Genomic DNA, 13,129 nt, shown 5'->3' on the forward strand with positions numbered 1-13,129 from the left:
CTTCAGTGAATGACTTGAAGAACGCAGCCCCCTGTGCAGTCAGCTACCTGCTCTTTGACCAGGACGATAAGGTCATGCAGCAGAACCTGGTGTATTATCAGTACCACAGGGACAAGTGGGGGCTCTTGGAGGAGGATTTCCAGCCCAGACCAGTACGTGCCAGTGCACCAGGCATCGCGTTTCCTGTTCTCTTCTTCATCCCACTTTCAGGAAGCAGCTTTGCATCTTAAGAGACAGGTTATTTCAGAAATGAAGGGAAACTCAGTTTTTTTTGTAGCTTTTTTCTTTTAACATTTTACATCTTTGTTCTCATTTCTAAATCAGTAAGCACTCTACAAATTTTAAACATTACAGAAATGATTCACTTAGGAATTGAGACTGCTTCTTTTTTTTTTTTTGCTGTACGCGGGCCTCTCACTGCTGTGGCCTCTCCGCTGCAGAGCACAGGCTCCGGACGCGCAGGCTTAGCGGCCATGGTTCACGGGCCCAGCTGCTCCGCGGCATGTGGGATCTTCCTGGACCAGGGCACGAACCCGTGTCCCCTGCATCGGCAGGCGGACTCTCAACCACTGCGCCACCAGGGAAGCCCGAGACTGCTTCTTAATCCCATGTTTTCTCTTTCTCATCCTGCCCTATAGCTATGCATTTACTGTATATGCAGCATGTAACTATCAATTTTTACAAAAATGGGATCTTACCTACTGTTTTGCAACTTGCTTTGTCTTTCTAACAATTTCATCATGAACACTTCCCATGTCGCACCCATACCACCTACTTTTTTTTTTTTTTTTTTTAACAGCTCCGTGGCAGGCTTGTTTATGGATGAATATCATTTAATTCCCTTGATGGATGCACTCAGCTTTGCATGTGTTCAGGGAAACCTATGGATTATATATCACTTTCAGAAGATCTTTTCTAATTTGCCCTTAACTTGTATTTTCATTGAGATTTGTGCATGCTGTCCTGGTTTGCCATACATACATCTTCCTTCAACTTCACTGTCCAGCCAACACACACTAACACACACACACACACACACACACACACACTTTCATTCACTCAGGATTGGCTACTCTTTTTTTCAAATTGAGATATAATTCATATACTGTCAAATTCATGCTTTCAAAGTGCACAATTCAGTGGTCTTAGTATAGTCACAGAGCTGTGCGACCGTTACCACTATTTAATTTTAAACATTTTCATCACCCCCCAAAGAAAGTTCATACCCTTCCCCCGCCTGCCACCAGCCCAGTTCTCCCCTTAAAAGGTTGGTCATATAAACTGTTCTCTGTTTGTGTCTGAACAGGAAGCAGTTCAGTTCTTCAACGTGACGACACTCCAGAAAGAGCTGCATGACTTTGCTAAGGAAAACATAATGGATGATGATGAGGTAAGTTTTCCTGTTTAGCACACGTCTGGCTAAGAGAAACTATTACTCACAGCTTTGTTAAAAATCATTGGAAGGCCGAGTCGCCCCTGAAATGAGAAACAGAAGGGGCCTTGGGAAACAGAGTTTCTGTGGGCGTTTTTATGTGTCAGAGCACTGGCCTGGGCAAGAAGGGTTTTCTAGGAAACCCAGGCTGAAGCACCACGTTTCCTGACAGAGTACAGAGCCATCCTCCAGGAACCCATCACAGGAGCCGTCCGAACATCTTTTTTTTTTTTCTTTTCCTGTACCGTGTGGCATCAAGCATCATTTTTTAACATTATAAAAACACACTGAATTTTAGCACTCTGAAGACACTGGGAAGCCCACATCCCAATTTTTCTGTCAGTTTGTTTTGTTTTGTTTTCTGTATATTAGGCATTTTATCCTTCTCTGGGGTTGCTTGAAATTCCTGATTAAGTCTTACTTAGCTGACTTCTTTATTGACGGCGGAGACTCTGCTGGTTATGGAGCCGTCATTCTGTGGTGGGGCAGCCTAGTCACAGAAAAGCCATCATTAGGGGTAGCGTTTAGAGAGATGCGTTTGGAACAAACCATCAAACTCTTTCTAAGACAGCCATCGGAGCTGGGAAAGAGCTGCGGGTTTGTTCTCGTCTGACCCCTCACTTTACAGCTGAGGAGCTTGAACAGGAAGGTTCCGGGAGCTGCTAGGCCAGACCCGGGAGCCCTGAGCCTCCATGTCTGCTCTTTCCACTGCCCCAGTTTTCAGTGAAGCACCTGTAAATAAGACATCATTGTGGAATTTGTTTTCTGTGCACGAATTTACATGAGATGGATCGACCACTAGCATGCATTTAGCTCCCCTGAGCCTCAGTACTTCGTCTGTAAAATGGGGCTGATAACATTGACCTCACAGGGTTGGAAGAATGAAATACCACTTTGCACATCGAAGTGCTTTACAAACTAGGAAGTGACCCATGTGCCATATGTCTTGGCTTGGGTTCTCTTGAAGCAGAGCCTGTGATATGACTACAAGGATGCTGAAAAGGAAGGAATGCTGACCAGACACAAACAAGGTTGACCGCTATGGTTTGTAAAGTGGAGAAAAATATATTTATTTACTTATTTATTGGCTGCACAGCACGGCATGCGGGATCTTAGTTCCCTGACCAGGGATCGAACCCACGTCCCGGGCAGTGGAAGCATGGAGTCTTAACCACTGGACCGCCAGGGAATTCCTGAGAAAAAAGTATTTAGGAAAAACGGGACAGTAGAGTTTCTGATTATCTAGAGGCAAGCTACTATTGATATTTTGGTATTTATGTCTCCAGTTTTTTCTATATATTTCCAATATATATTCACTATAAACTTGACTGTAATTATATATCATGGCTTTTCCATTGTAACACTGTAGTTTGAGCAATTTCCCTGGTTATGTTTTTCTAGAACAGTTTGATTGAGATATTATTCACATATTGTACAATTCTCCTTTCTAAAGTATACAATTCAGTGGGTTTTTTTTAGTATATTCATAAAGTTATGCATTCAAATTTGAGAACATTTTCATCACCCAGATGAAAGCCCAGGGACTTCCCCAGCAGTCTGGTGGTTAGAACTCCATGCTCTTACTGCTGAGGGCCGGGGTTCCATCCCTGGTTGGGGAACTAAGATCCCGCGAGCTGCACAGTGCAGCCAAAAAAAAAAAAAAAAACCGAATGAAAGCCCAAACCTATTAGTAGTCACTTTCCATTCCTTCCCCTCTGCCCACCCCGACCCTTTCCCCCAGCCCCTGGCAACCACTGACCTACTTTCTGTCTCTGGATTTACCTGTTCTGGATGTTTCATGTGAATGGAATCATGGTTTTTGGTCTTTGACTAGTTTCTTTCACTGAGCGTAATGTTTTCCGGGTTTAGCCATGTTGTAACATGCATCACGTTACATGTAAAAATTCCTTTTCATTGCTGAATAATATTCTACCGTATGGATATACCACCTGTTGTTTATTCCTTGGTTGATGGACATTTGGGTTGTTTCCACTTTTTGGCTACTTTGAATAATGATACTATGGACGTTTGGGTACAAATTTTTGTTTGGGCAAAAATTTTCAATTCTCTTATACCTAGGAGTATATATTAGGAGTAGAATTTCTGGGTCCTATTACTCTATATTTAACTTGTTAAAGAACTGCCAGACTGTTTTCCAAACTGGCTGAATCATTTTACAGTCCCACCAGCAATGTATGAGAGTTTTAATCTGTTACATCTTCCTCAACACTTATAGTGTCTGTCTTTCTTTGTGTGTGTGTGTATGTGTGTGTGTCTGTCTTTTTTATTATAGCCATTCTAGTGGGTGTGAAGTGGTACCTAATTATGGTTTTGACTTGCATTTCCCTATTGACTAATGGTGTTGAGCATCTTTTCATATGGCTATTAGCCATTTGTATATCTTCTTTGGAGAAATGTTGATTCTATTCAAGTCCTTTGCCCATTTTTAAATTGGGTTGCTTGTCTTTTCATTGTTGAGTTGTAAGAGTTCTTTATATGTTATGGTTATAAGTCCCCCATCAGATATATGAATTCTAAAAATTTTCCCCCAATCTGTGCATTATCTTTTCACTTTGTTAACGGTGTCTTGAAGCTCAAAAGTTTTAAATTTTGATGAAATCCAACTTATCTATTTTTTCTTTTGTTGCTTGTGTTTTTGCTGTCATATCAAAGAAAATATTGTCTAATCCAAGATCACTAAAATTTACTGTTTTTTCTAAGGTTTTTATAGTGTTATACACTTACATTTAGGTCTACAATCTTTTTTTTTTTGTTAATTTAACATATGATGTGAGGTAGTGGTACAATTTCATTCTTTTGTGTGTGGAAATACTGTTGTCCAGCATCATTTGTTGAAAAGACTTTCTTTCCCTATTCAATTGTCTGGGTACCCTTGTAAGAAATCAGTTGACCTTAAATGTGAAGGTTTATACCTGGACTCTCAATTCTATTCCATTGATCTAGATTTCTATCCTTATGCCAGTACTGCATTGTCTTGAATACTGTAGCTTTGTACTACATTTTGAGATTGGGAAGTGTGAGTCTTCCAACTTCTTTCTTCTTCTAGATTGTTTTGGCTATTCTGGGCCCCTTGCCTTTCCATGTGAAATATGGGATCAACTTGCCAAATTCTGCAAAAGGCAGCTGGGATTTTTATAGGAATTGTGCTGAATCTGAAGATTGACTGGCATCTCAACAATATTAAATATTCCGATCCATGAATATGGGATACCTTTCTACTTATTTAGGTCTTCTTTAACTTCCTTCAATAATATTTTCCCAAGTTTTGTTATTCTTGGTGCTATTGGAAATGGAATTGTTTTTCTTATTTTGATTTTCTAGTTGTGCGTTGCTGGTGTATAGAAATACAGCTGATTTTTGTATGTTGATACTGTAATCTTGCAAACTTATTGAACTTGTTTATCAGTTCTAAACTTTTTTTTGATGTGTATGGATTCCTAAGGAGTCTCTGTATACAAGATCATGTTATCTGTGAATAGACATGGTTTTATTTCTTTTCCAGTCTGGATGTCTTTTGTTTATTTTTCTGACTAAAACCTCTAGTACAATGTTGAATAGAAATGGAGAGAGTGGAAATCCTTGTCTTGTTCCTAATCTTAGAAGGAAAGCCTTCTGTTTCAGCATTAAGTACATTCTTAGCTGTGGTAGGGCCCTTTATCAGGTTGAGGAAGTTCCTCTTCTATTCCTAGTTAGTTGAATGTTTTTTATCGTTTGACAAACGAGGAATTTTTTCAAATGTTTTGGTGTTGAATTTTGCCAAATGTTTTTTCTGCACCTATTGAGATGATTTTGTGGGTTTTGTTAATCTTGTTAGTTAATGTTCATTATAAAGACAATTTTTTTTTTTTGCGGTACACGGGCCTTTCACTGCTGTGGCCTCTTCCGTTGCGGAGCACAGGCTCCGGACACGCAGGCTCGGCGGCCATGGCTCACGGGCCCAGCCGCTCCGCGGCATGTGGGATCTTCCCAGACCGGGGCACGAACCCGTGTCCCCTGCATCGGCAGGCAGACTCTCAAGAACTGCGCCACCAGGGAAGCCCTAAAGACAATTTTTTAATGACTAATATTCCATGGTGTGGATTTTTTAAGTAAAGCTCTTTTTATACGCATTTCGGTTGCTTCCCACTTTTTGCTTTGATCAATAACACAGCAGTTACTACATCTTTTACCTTTTCTCTGATCATTTCCTTAGGATAAATTCCCAGAGGTGAATTCCTGGCTATGAACCCTTTGAAGACTTTTAACATACAAAAACAATGCATTTAGAAAAAAAAAATCATACATATTAGAACAAGAAGAGACCCTTTATGAGATTCAGTAAAGCTGTCTCATGTCACAGATGAGGAAACAAACTCAGAAAGGTAGAGTGACTTTACTCAAAGCCACACGGCTGCTTAGTAATCATCTAGTGAATAGACCAGGCTTATTCCAGGCTTTAAAATTCCTAGGATTCTGAGACTTGGACCTGTCAAGATAACAGGACTCCACTGAAGTTCCCAGAGTAGTTCGGTTATTAATCAAAGCTTTAGAATTATAAAAGAATTTCTAAAGAATGAGCTATTTTTAAAATTATATATCAAATTATGGCAAGTAATAATTTGAAATAAACTGTAACTAACACAATAAAATTCTTAGTTAATCCTTAAAAATTTCCAAAGGACAAAATGCTACTTCGAAACAAAGCGTCAATCTAGTCTCCTGATATTTGTGGTATCCTTCTTTATATCTTTCTGGGCTTGAAATATGTGTAAGAGCTCCTGAAAGTTTGCACACTGGTTAAAAATTTCGCAGAGGCCCTGTTACAGTTTCAGAACGTTTATAAAGCAAGCTGAAATAGATGCTCTTGGGTAGGAAAGGAGGTGAGGGGCAGGGGAAGGAGCTACGCACGCATGTGGTCTCCCCTGCAGTCAGGTTATCCTGATCCTGCGGGGAGCTCCGGGGCATGCATTGTATCACAGAGCTCCTTCTGCCTTTTGTCATCCCCTTTCTCAGTCCCTCACTAGTTGTTGGCAGCCCGGAGCGGGTGGTGTATAAGCTCCCTGGCAGGGCTGCTCATTTTGGCCAAGATCAGTCATGCAGAGAAGGGATAGGTATAAGCCATTAGCAGCGACACTCCCAGCAGCTAGGGGATGGGTGCCTGGAAAATATCGATAGATCTGAGCGCGACACCAGTGACCTTATAGGAGGATGTGTTTCTTTCATCTCTATTGCCGGGGACACTTAGTAGTGAGCTAAAAGCAAACAATGCTATCATCCCCACCTCACAGTAGCCCCACAGCAGGAAACAGTAACCCTGGGAACAGATGTCATGTCCATATATGTAATCCTCTACCATACCCTGTTTTCCTTTTGGGGTCCAGAAAGCAACTGAAGAATGTCATTTATTCAAGCAGCGGTCTTCCACTCCCATCACTTGAGTTCCTAATTGCAGGCATGATGTGTAGAAGCATTTGTTAAAAATAATAAGATCCCTTTTGTGTCTCATGTACTTGATAGATTTTCTAACTATTCTCAAATGCTGAGAGACCTTATGACTCTCTCTGTGTTAAAATATCAAAAGGAGCGAATTGGCTCTTGGCCTGGGAGGGAGGCCTCCATGAGGGGGGCCAGGCTTTAGCAGGGGGTGGTCACCATCGGTGGGGCTGCCTGTACTGACCTCAGGGGAAGGGGCTTGGCCTTCTTGGTGATTCCCTCATTCTCTGCAGTAGAGGGAGTGGATGTCATCAGCTGGTGGGTTAGGTGTGTCATGGGAGTAGAATCAACGCAGAGAAGGAAATCAGAAAGTATGCTGGGCTGTTTCAGGTAGAGGCTTAAGGCTCATTGCAAAAGGAGGGAGCAGGTGGGCTCCTGTACTACCCAAGCATCTCTTGTTTGAGTGGCCTGATTGCTTCAGTTGCACCAGCAGTAACACGCCTACACACAGTCAGCCATCCCCTAGCAGGTTTACTGAGACCTGTGTGTGCCAGTTTCTGCAGAAGAAGGTCCTGGTCCTTGAAAATCTCGTGGTCTGGTGATCAAGGCAGAAAGGGAACAGACAGAAAGTCTTCCTGTGGGGTAACTGCTAATGGGAGGGGAGTAGGGCTGGGGGAGGGATGCACAGAAGAAGGACACTAAACAGGGTCTTTCAGAAGGGGCTGGATGGCTCAGTTCACACAGACCATCTGGGGGTCTTGGAGCACTTGACTCCAAGTTCACATGGTGTGGAAGCCAGGTCCCTCCCAGGGAGAAGTCAGACCCTTTGGGCTCGAGGGAGGAAAGGCTGCTCCAGCCTAGGGGTGGCTGGCAGTTGCCTCTTGGAAACAGTCTCTGCTCACCAGCACCTTGAAGGTCAGGTACCTGCTTAACAGAGGTGTCTTATTGTCTCTTACAGGGAGAGGTTGTGGAGTATGTGGATGACCTCTTGGAGCTGGAGGAGACCAGATAGCCCCCAGCAGCCAGAGAGACTTCCTCTCGATGTTCAGGAAACACAGATTCTTTGTCTTCCTTTTCCTAATAGTACAAGTTGTTGATACCTCAGAGCCTTCTCTTTACTCTGTGAAGTGAAAGGGAAGCCCCCATCTCTCACTACAGCTAACCAGGGGTGAGCCTGGTTTCCACGTGTCCACACCTGCCCCCCCTTCACACCTGCCCCCGCTCTTCACACCTGCCCCCCATCTTCACACCTGCCCCCTTCACACCTGCCTCCCCTTCACACCTGCCTCCCCATCTTCACACCTGCCCCCTTCACACCTGCCTCCCCAGCTTCACACCTGCCCCCCCACACTTGCCCCCCATCTTCACACCTGCCCCCCTTCACACCTGCCTCCCCAGCTTCACACCTGCCCCCCCACTTGCCCCCCATCTTCACACCTGCCTCCCCTTCACACCTGCCTCCCCAGCTTCACACCTACCCCCCACACTTGCCCCCATCTTCACACCTGCCCCCTTCACACCTGCTTCCCATCTTCACACCTGCCCCCCCTCTTCACACCTGCTTCCCATCTTCACACCTGCCCCCTTCACACCTGTCTCCCCCTCTTCACATCTGTCTCCCCCTCTTCACACCTGTCTCCCCATTTTCACACCTGCCCCCCATCTTCACATCTGCCTTCTCCATTTTTATACCTGCCTTCTCACCATTTTGGTTAGAAGGACAGTTTTCCATGGATAGTTTTTTTCTTTTCCCAGAAAAATCAGTATTATTTTTTAAATAAGAAAAATACTCCTAAAAGGTGGTAATTATAAAAACCTACTCTAGCCTTTCTGCTTTTCCACATTTTGGTTTTGTTTCTCCCCATCCCCTGATCCAGCAAAGATGGTGAGGACAAAGGCTAAACTTCTCATGATGGTCTGTACACGGTCTGACCAGCATTTTTTCTGGCGCCCATTGAAAAAGAAGTTGGGTAGACAGGGTCGAGTACAGAAATGTGGCTTTTGCCCAACACTTTCACATGTCCAAAGTCTTACAATGGTTGGTAGATCCCATCTGAGGACAGTGCTCAGCCGTTAGTCTCAGAGTTGGGAATGGAAGGAAGCAGAGGGAAGCTAGTTTCATTCACTCTTTCAACAAATATTTACTGAGCACCTACTACGTGCTAGGCTTTGACCTGGGCACTGGAGATACTGCACAGAAAAACAGAAAAAAAAAAGTCCCTGCCCTCATGGAGCCTACATTCCTCAGGGAAAGACAGACAACAGATAAACAAAAATAAATATGTACAAAGCATCAGAGGGTGATCACTGCTATGGAGAAAAATCAAGCAGGGAAGGCGGTAAGGAGGCCTGGAGATGCTTCAGTTTTTGTTTTGTGTTTTGAATTTTTTGGCCGTGGCGCATGTGGGATCATAGTTCCCAGACCAGGGATCAAACCTGGGCCCCCTGCAGTGGAAGCATGGAGTCTTAACCACTGGACCACCAGGGAAGTTCCAAGGCTGCAGTTTTAAATAGAGTGGTCAGGGAAAGCCTCAGCAAGGTGACAGCAGAGCAGAGACCTAGGGAAGTGGGTCTCAGGGCAGAGCATTCCAGGCCAGAGGGGGCAGCGTGTGCAGTGCCCGACAGTGGGGATGTGCTTGTGTGGTCTGGGGACAGTAAGGAGGCCCAGGGGAGGCGTGGGCCAGGGGCAGAATGGAAGGAGGTGAGGATAGGTGTGTGGGTGGGAGGGTGGATGGCTCAGCCTTGCCGGCCAGTGTAAGGCCACTGGCTTCTGCCCTGAGTGGGGTGGGAGCTGTGGAGCAGAGCGGAGCCTGGGCTGACTTGCGTTTTACAGGGAGCACGCCAGCTGCCATCCTGTGAGAAACCTGGAAGCAAGCAAGGGTAGAAGCAGGAATACCAATTAGGGGATGGCTGCAAAAATCCAGGCAAGGGGGATGCGGGCTCGTCCCCGGGCGGTAGCAGGAGAGACATGGTGAGGAGTGGTCAGATTGTGGATTTTTTTGAAACCAGGGCCAATAGGATTTGCTAACAGATTGGCCGTAGAGCGTAAGAGGAAAAACGAGAGAGGCTCGAGGTGACCTCGAGGTTTTGGGCCGGAAGCACGGAAAGGATGGAGTTGCCATTTCCTGAGATGGGGAAGATGGCTGGGTGGGTAAGTAAGGCATTCGGTGCCAAGCAGCTGTCTGAAGCTGGGATGCCATGTTCAGGCTGCAAATAAAATTGGAGCATTTTCTCAGGTGAGGTCATTAGCAGAGCCTAAGTCAGGGATCCAGTGGGGAGTGGGTCCCAGGGCGGGACTGCAAGGCAGGCGGGGCCCGTGCGTGGGTGCCCTGCCCCAGGACCCCATCAGTGGAGGCTCTGGACCCGCACACACTTGAGCCTCCTTGAAGCTCCAGGCTGCGGCTCTTCCCGGCTGTACGAGGACATGCAAGGAGGCCTGACCCTGTCCACCTCTCTGTGCCCACAGAGTTTCCCTGTGGTCCTTCTCCTTGGAGCCCAGGAGACCTTTCTGTGGGTGAGGATGTTCCCCACGGGGTTGCCTGGTGGTGGGCAGAGGTTCTCCTTCACTGTCTGAGGTTGGCCTCTTTTCACTGGGGACTGAAAACGCCTCCACCCCCATCCTAGCGGTGTCCCCTGGGAAAGAAACCCTGGGGACAGTAGGATCAACACTGTCAGCACTTTGCTTTGCTTGAAGGCTGTGGAACCAAATTACTCAGTTTTTACTTCGAAAGAAGCCAAACCAATTAAATAAAAAAAAAAAAAAAGTGGGGCGATTCTTCCAAACCCACCATGAAAAAACCCCAGCTCAGAGGCTGCATTCAGCGACCTCAGCCCAGTACCTCCCTGAGCGGGTTTTCTTAGAAGAATCCTGGATTGAGACGTCGTGGGTCTTTTGAAAAAAACAAAACAAAACAAAACACATTTGTAAGCTTTGTGGGAGTTTCCAGACCGAGACTAGGATGCCTTGCTTGTCCTCTGACCCACCTGCACGCAGCCCCACGGGTACTGTTAGGTTTCCACCCAGGGAGGCTGCCCACCATGGGGCAGGGGGTTCTCTCTAGCCCCAATGCCTCTCAGGCAGCCCAGGCAGGGGCCTACACTGGGGAGGGTCTAAAGGCACCCCCTGTGCCTCTGTTAATGTTCACACTTTACCTTAGCAGGGAAGGGCTGGGGGCAGGTTTGTGTGTACATAAAGGTTTAAAAGCCACTAATGGAGTGAAATGTTGCACATACCACGCTATTCAATGTACTAATATTTTTCTGAGTTTGAGGCTTTCTAATTACTGCCACTAACCTGTCGTGCTCACCTCTGGGATCCAGAACCACTGTGTCCATTGCCCACAAATGCCGCCTTCGGAAACGTTGCTTTTAGGAGTTCTTACTAAGAGAATGTTAAGAGCACAAAAATTTTATTGAACCAAACTCAGTGGCAAACAGAAAATGATTTGTTAGATTGTCAGTGGGCAAGAGTTTATTATGACTGCTGGTGGAATCAACAGTGGCCCGTTTCTGCCAACATTGATGGAAATAACGTTTTTAAGTTTTAAATGTGAGATGTAAACCTAAACTACTTCAGTTTTTTTTTTAAAATTCAATACTTAAACTGTGGGGAGAAGGTGGCTTGGAGCCAGAGAAAACATTCTCATTTAATAGTGTTTGCACATGGAACGGCCGCACAGTTTGTAGCGAGGCTCTGAGAAAAACCCACAACTAATCCTTCATCGCAGCTGTCCGAACTCTTGACCATCTGCCATCTCCCAAACAGCGACTTCTTTTTTCTGGTGACTCCAGGCTTGAATGACCTAGTGTGGAGAGTTTAAACTATATACAAGGAGGGGGGTGGGAAGGGAAGGGACCTTAAGTCAGCCTCAGCCAAAGGTTTTGTGCATAGGACTTCCTGTGCCTGCAGCCCGTCCCCGGGGCATCTCCCTGAGAGGGAATTCACCAGGATGGCCCAGCTTCGCCTTCACTGACCCACTCCTACCCCAGAAACAAGTCAGGAGCAGCCGTGGAATGTGCCATAGGAGAATGTTCTCTCTCGGAGGTGGGCACAGTGAGCATACCCTAGGCCTAAAGTGCGCCCCACCTCAAATCTGGCTTTGGTGGCTTGTTGAATGAGTCGACTGGCTATCCTCTTGGAGCTGATAGCATAAGATTGATGGTGCCTCCTTTTACAAGAAAAAGAGTGGGAAGAAATGAAGCAATTTCTTAACTGTACCAACAGAAACAAGATGGGCCCACTTTAGGGTCATGGTCAGCAGGCCACACTACAAAGGTTGTTGCCGATATCTTTTCCACTTCCTCTCCTTGGGTCAGGGCAGTGGGTACAATTTCACTCTGTGGGAAATTAGAATCACATTAAATGTTTTACTTTGTTTCTTTTTTTTTTTTGACCACACAGCATGCGGGATCTTAGTTCCCTGACCAGGGATCCAACCCGTGCCCCCTGCAGTGGAAGCGTGGGGTCTTAACCACTGGACCAGCAGGGAAGTCCCTTACTTTGCTTGTTTTTTTTTTTTTTTTTTGTGGTACGCGGGCCTCTCACTGTTGTGGCCTCTCCCGTTGCGGAGCACAGGCTCCGGACTCGCAGGCTCAGCGGCCATGGCTCACAGGCCCAGCCGCTCCACGGCATGTGGGATCTTCCCGGACCAGGGCACGAACCCGTGTCCCCTGCATCGGCAGGCGGACTCTCAACCACTGCGCCACCAGGGAAGCCCCTTTGCTTGTTCTTTACTGCTTTCTTTCTGTCTGGTGGTGGGGCTGTCTTAACCGGACCCAGTCATTCTAGGACGCGTGTTGTAATGAACTGTTTTCTCAGGTCTGTGAGGTTTCTGATGTGCATCTAGTGAAGCAGAGCCCTCACCCCAAGGACGGTTGGCTGTCACGCAGAGGGGGAGTCCTTGCCAGCCATGGGCGGGCCCAGAGCCTTCAGGAGATGCAGGCTCATTCCTCTCCCCAGGAAGACTCTCTTTCAGAGAACTGGGATCTCACTAGGAAAACACTGGGAATCCAGGGCTTGCTTTGGATCTAATGAGCTGGTCCCTTGCTGCCAAGGTCTGAGAAGTGATAAAGTACTTACTGTTTAATGAGGACCAAAAGCCTCCAGGCATGACAGCCAATAGCTACTGTGCTCCAGGCCTATCACCCAAGGACCAGCAAGGAGAAAGAAAAGTGTAGAAGGAGGCAGGTGGAAAGAGTGAGGAACCAGCCAGGGCAAAACTAGACCTATGGGCCAGAGAGTTCACACACATCGGCTATTGGAAG

The 13,129-nt window shown here is 46.1% G+C and overlaps 1 protein-coding gene across 2 annotated transcripts in view; it reads left to right on the forward strand.

Annotated features, from left to right (window-relative positions):
* The window catches only part of CRTAP (cartilage associated protein), a 35,108-nt gene extending 26,414 nt beyond the window's left edge, over positions 1-8,694 (forward strand). For both annotated transcript variants that reach the window (XM_022553783.3, XM_022553781.2), the window contains 3 exons: positions 7-152; positions 1,307-1,390; positions 7,824-8,694. In XM_022553783.3, the coding sequence (XP_022409491.1) occupies positions 7-152; positions 1,307-1,390; positions 7,824-7,877 (284 nt within the window). In that variant the 3' untranslated portion in view covers positions 7,878-8,694. The remainder of the gene's footprint in view (positions 1-6; positions 153-1,306; positions 1,391-7,823) is intronic.
* Positions 8,695-13,129: the final 4,435 nt, after the last annotated feature.

The sequence above is a fragment of the Delphinapterus leucas genome, chromosome 10 (genome assembly GCF_059928025.1).
Source record: "Delphinapterus leucas isolate spDelLeu-1000000601 "Yukka" chromosome 10, BTC_Dleu_Yukka2, whole genome shotgun sequence".
Lineage (NCBI taxonomy): Eukaryota > Metazoa > Chordata > Mammalia > Artiodactyla > Monodontidae > Delphinapterus > Delphinapterus leucas.